At 44.2% G+C, this 4,604-nt stretch overlaps 1 protein-coding gene across 1 annotated transcript; it reads left to right on the forward strand.

Moving 5' to 3' along the window:
* The first annotated feature begins 741 nt into the window (after window positions 1–741).
* On the forward strand, window positions 742–4,339 carry LOC121966633 (cytochrome c oxidase assembly protein COX18, mitochondrial). The gene is made up of 6 exons (XM_042516703.1): window positions 742–878; window positions 1,826–2,278; window positions 3,189–3,289; window positions 3,404–3,558; window positions 4,008–4,123; window positions 4,208–4,339. Exons 2-6 carry the CDS (start codon window positions 1,838–1,840, stop codon window positions 4,322–4,324), a joined length of 930 nt encoding a protein of 309 aa, XP_042372637.1. The 5' UTR covers window positions 742–878; window positions 1,826–1,837; the 3' UTR covers window positions 4,325–4,339.
* The last annotated feature ends 265 nt before the right edge of the window (window positions 4,340–4,604 follow it).

Consider the following 4,604-nt stretch of genomic DNA (forward strand, 5'->3'; position numbering starts at 1 on the left):
GCTGCTGTCTGATATTTATTTAGGCTTGAGGCGCCACCTGCTGTGAGGAAATAAATCAACGTATAAAAATCAATGTTGTGTCCCAGGCTGTGATTATTGAAAAAAAAAGAAATTGTTTTGTTTTTTTTTCATCTAAAAACATAGTGGCATCGTGACAAAAACCTGGTAATTAAAGGGTTAAAATTCGTAAAAATAAGGAATGTTTGATATTTTTCATTAGGACTGATGTTGGTTAAAAAAGGATGAAATTGCGTTAGTGTATAGTGTTTTTAAAGCGTGATGTTGTGTGTCTGTCTGTCTTTGACTCCGCACACGCAAAAGTGTAAAAATATCTGCGTTAACGTTTCTCAGGCTGAGATCATCGGAACAAATAAACTAAAATAAAATAAAATACAAGCTTTTGCCTCAGAAATCCTTTATGTTCTTCGTATTTCTGCGGATCGTTTGAAAGACCACAAATTTAAGTATTTAGTATTTAAGTATTTAAGTATTAGAAAATAAAAGTCTGTATAAATAATGTGACATTCTCGTGTTTCGTTCTTTTATTATGAAAGTTTGATCCGTTTAAATCTTCGTGCTCGTTGTTTCACGCTCCCCTCCGGAGCCCGGACGCTGCTTAAATCTGTGAAACTGTTTTTGTTGTTGTTTACAAAAAATATTGTTAACGGCACCGCTGAAGCGTCACATTCGCGCGACACGTCGTGGTAAACAATGTGACGTCATATCCGTGCGCCGCTCCGCCGCCGGTGGATGGAGGGATGAAGGTGAAAGAATAAAAACTAAATAAAGTCAGAGTTTTGATGATTTTATTCTGAAACTCGGACTGTTCACACCGCAGAGGACCGGGTACAGGTCACCTGACGGCTGACGTCACACAGGTACGGTCACGTTTTCTGTGTAAATTATCCGCGTGTTTCGGTCTCTCGGGTGATGTGCGCGTGTAGAAAAAACCAAACAAGGGACTGTTCTGTATTTATCAGGGTGGAGGGTGGTGAGTGACGAATGCACAGTGAGCCCTGAATGTAAAACGGAGAATTAAGTGATTCTGGTGAAAAATCACGAAGTAAATTTTAGGTTTGAAACTGTTGAAGGTCTGAAACGCGAAAATCCAGCGAAGATTTCGGGCCGTTTTTCTCCTCAGTTTCAGGCGCTAACTTCGGTGTTTCTGGAGGAAAACAGGTCAGTTAATCCAGTTTTGAAAGGGAGGAAAAAATGTCGTCTTCAGAAATCACCGAGATATTTTTTAAGAAAAAACTGCCAAAATGTTTGATGTTAATTGCTAAAAATATTTAAAGAATAAAAATATCCTCAAAATGTTTTCTCCAAAAATCGCCATAATGGGTGATGGGTGAAATAAACCTCAGCAAAATGTGTTCTTTAAGAACTGCCAAAATTTTAAAGAAAAAAAATCTGCAAAAATGTAAAAAACAAAACAAAACAAAACAAAACAAAACAAAACAAACCAAACAAACAAACCGTCACAAACTGTTTTCTCCACACGAGCAAAGTGAAAATGTCTAAAGAAGAAGAGGAAGAAGGAAAAGTTAGCGCCTGGTCCAGGTGAACTTCAGGTCCAGGTGAACTTCAGGTCCAGGTGAACTTCGGGTCCAGGTCTGTCTTCGGCGTCCTGAGTGAGGACGGACGAAGAAGAAGACGGACACGTGGACGTTATAAACGTAAACAAACGTTCACGGGATCATCGAGCGCGCGCGCGCTCAGCAGCTGCTAAAGAAAAAAACGTCAAAAATGATTTCTTTGAAATTTGCCCACTTTTTTTAAGAATTGAAAAATCCCCAAAATATTGTTTTAACCCTTCATGTTTCAGGAGGCAGTCACCATGTTCAGCGTGGCAGCGACGTTGAGGTCCGGCGTCCTGCGGCGTCCTGCGCGAGGAGTCTGTTCTGCTGCATTCAACAGGAAGTCACCTCCACCTGGTCACACCTGTTCTGCACCTCCGTCAGCGGGACGCCCTGCAGTCCGCTATCACCGGATACCTGTCAGGACGCTGACAGGATTCAGGAGGCCGTCAGGTGTTTCGGGGACGCCGTCAGGTGTTCGGAGGCTCTCAGGTGGAGGTCATGATGACGGTGCAGGTGCGGCCGGCTGGTACAGCAGCCTCTCGGACTCGGCTCCGGTGCACCTGTCGGAACAGCTCCTGGTGAGCGTGCAGCAGGTGAGTGGGCTGCCGTGGTGGCTAAGCATCGTCGTGGCGACGCTGACGGTCAGGACGCTCATCACTCTGCCGCTCGCCGCCTACCAGATGGTGATCATATCCAGGGTGAGTGATGGGAGACACGAGGGGATTAAAGGGTTAAGGAGAGGCTCAACAATGCTTAAATTATTCTGAAGATTAAGTTTAAACAAATAAGGTGTCATTACCTGTAAAGTGACTTGAGATTAAAATGTAATGATTCTCTGTGAATCACGGTAAGTGTCGAAATACATGAGCCTGTACCTCAGCGATACTCAACTTAAGGCCCGCGGGCCAAATCTGGCCCCCAACCATTTTCAAATGGACAAAAAAACTAAAGTGATTGACTCTGTGAATAGTTTTTGTCTTTTTAGTCTCCATAAGGTGTCAGAGACATAAAACAGCATCAAACCTGAGCGCCCACACCCCCCACAGAGGTCCCAGCTGAGACCCTAATGTCCTAAAATCCAAGAAATGTCCAACAATCCAAGTAATGTCTAAAAATATCCAAAAATCCAAGAAATGCCAAAAAATGTAATTGTCTTAAAATCTGAGAAATGTCCAAAAATCCCCAAAACACCCTAAAATCCTAGAAATGTTCTAAAATCCAAAGAATCTCCAAAATTCCTAAAAACATCCTAAAATCCTGGAAAAGTCCGAAAATTCTAGAAATGTCCTAAAATCCCCCAAACTTCCAAAGATCCTAGAAATGTCCAAAAATTAGAGAAATGTCTTAAAATCCTAGAAACGTCCAAAATTCTTAAAAACATCCTAAAATGTCAAAAATGCTTTAAATGTTTTAAAATCCTTGAAGCGTCCTAAAATACTAGAAACATGTGGGGCTGCTGTGACTGGCCCCTGGCCCCCGGTCATTCTGGAAAAGTGGCCCCCAAGCAGAGCGGGGCGAGTCTCCGTCACGTGCTCCTTTGTTGGCACGTGCAGGACAGCAGCTTCCTCTAAATCACGGTAACCATAGTAACGTCCAGGTGATGCGCAGGTGGAGGCGCTGCAGGCCGAGATCTCAGAGCTGGCGAAGAGACTTCGATACGAAGTTTCAGTCCGAGCGAGAGAGAGAGGCTGGACAGAGAAACAGAGCCGGTAAGAAACAAACAAACAAACAAACAAACAAACAAACAAACAAACAGCTGTGTTGGCGTCTGCAGACGTATCTCAGAGGTCGTGTCCTCTCACTGTCCTCTTGCTGTTTTCCAGGTTTCAGTTCCAGAAGAATCTGCGTCGCATCGTTTCTCAGCTCTACATCAGAGACAACTGTCACCCCTTCAAAGCCAGCGTGCTGGTCTGGGTCCAGCTGCCCCTGTGGATCAGCCTCTCTCTGGCCCTCCGAAACCTCAGTCTGGATCAGTCCGGTAAGCTCACACCAGTCGGGTTTCCATTAACCCTCAAACTGCCCAAATTGAAACTGCGAGTATAAAACACGTCTCATGGAAACATGTTCTTTTTGGAAAAACCGTCATTTATCACAAAAAAGTTTTTACGCCCACATGAGGTTTTCAGGCGATTCGACGAAGCCGCATTAACCCTCAGACATGTGTGCGCACCATTTTTCATTATTTTATTTTTCAGACTTTCTAAAAACATGTTTTATGTTTTTATTTCACGTCAGCTGTGATTATTCTGTGTAGATCCATCACAAACAATCCCGTGAAAATCCCTTTAAATTACAGGCTGTGATACAACAGAAAAGGACAGACTCAAGGGGTGAATACTTTTGTAAATAAATGACAGAAAGAAAGAAAAGGACAGACGCCAAGTGGGAGCGGTCTCCTCTTTCACTCCTCCGCTCTGTTTCCTGCAGCGCTGCGCTCGGAGCTGGCAGCAGGAGGCGCTCTGTGGTTCGCTGACCTCACCTCACCTGACTCCACCTGGATCCTCCCCGTCTGCCTCGGACTCGTCAACCTGCTCATCGTGGAGGTGGGTCCGCTTGGCAGGGGCGCGCGTGATGTCCGGCCCTGATGATGTGGTCCGGCCTGACCCGCCTCTCTTCTTCTTCTGCAGGTGTTTTCTCTGCAGCGGCTCAGCCCGTCTCGGCTCCAGAAGGTCGTCACTAACGTCGTCAGGGCGTTCTCCGTGCTGATGGTCCCCGTCGCCGCCACAGTTCCCTCTGTGAGTTAAAGGCGCGGCCTCCTTAAATCGCTGCAGCTGATCGGTTCGTTAATTAACCCATTGAAACCTGGATCATTTTTCTTGTGCTACTGTCAGACGCCTTTCACAAGTATTTTAACCTTTAAATCCATTTAAAGGTGCGATTTCTTTGAAAAACATAGAAAGAAGGCACAGAGCTGCACACATTTTAAGAAATTAGTAGATTCAGAAAATTACTTGTAATTAGATAAAGTTAGGAAAAATATGTTTTTGTATATTTCTAACTGTCACAATTACATATTTAAATCAT

This window comes from Plectropomus leopardus, unplaced genomic scaffold (assembly GCF_008729295.1).
Source record: "Plectropomus leopardus isolate mb unplaced genomic scaffold, YSFRI_Pleo_2.0 unplaced_scaffold25344, whole genome shotgun sequence".
NCBI lineage: Eukaryota > Metazoa > Chordata > Actinopteri > Perciformes > Serranidae > Plectropomus > Plectropomus leopardus.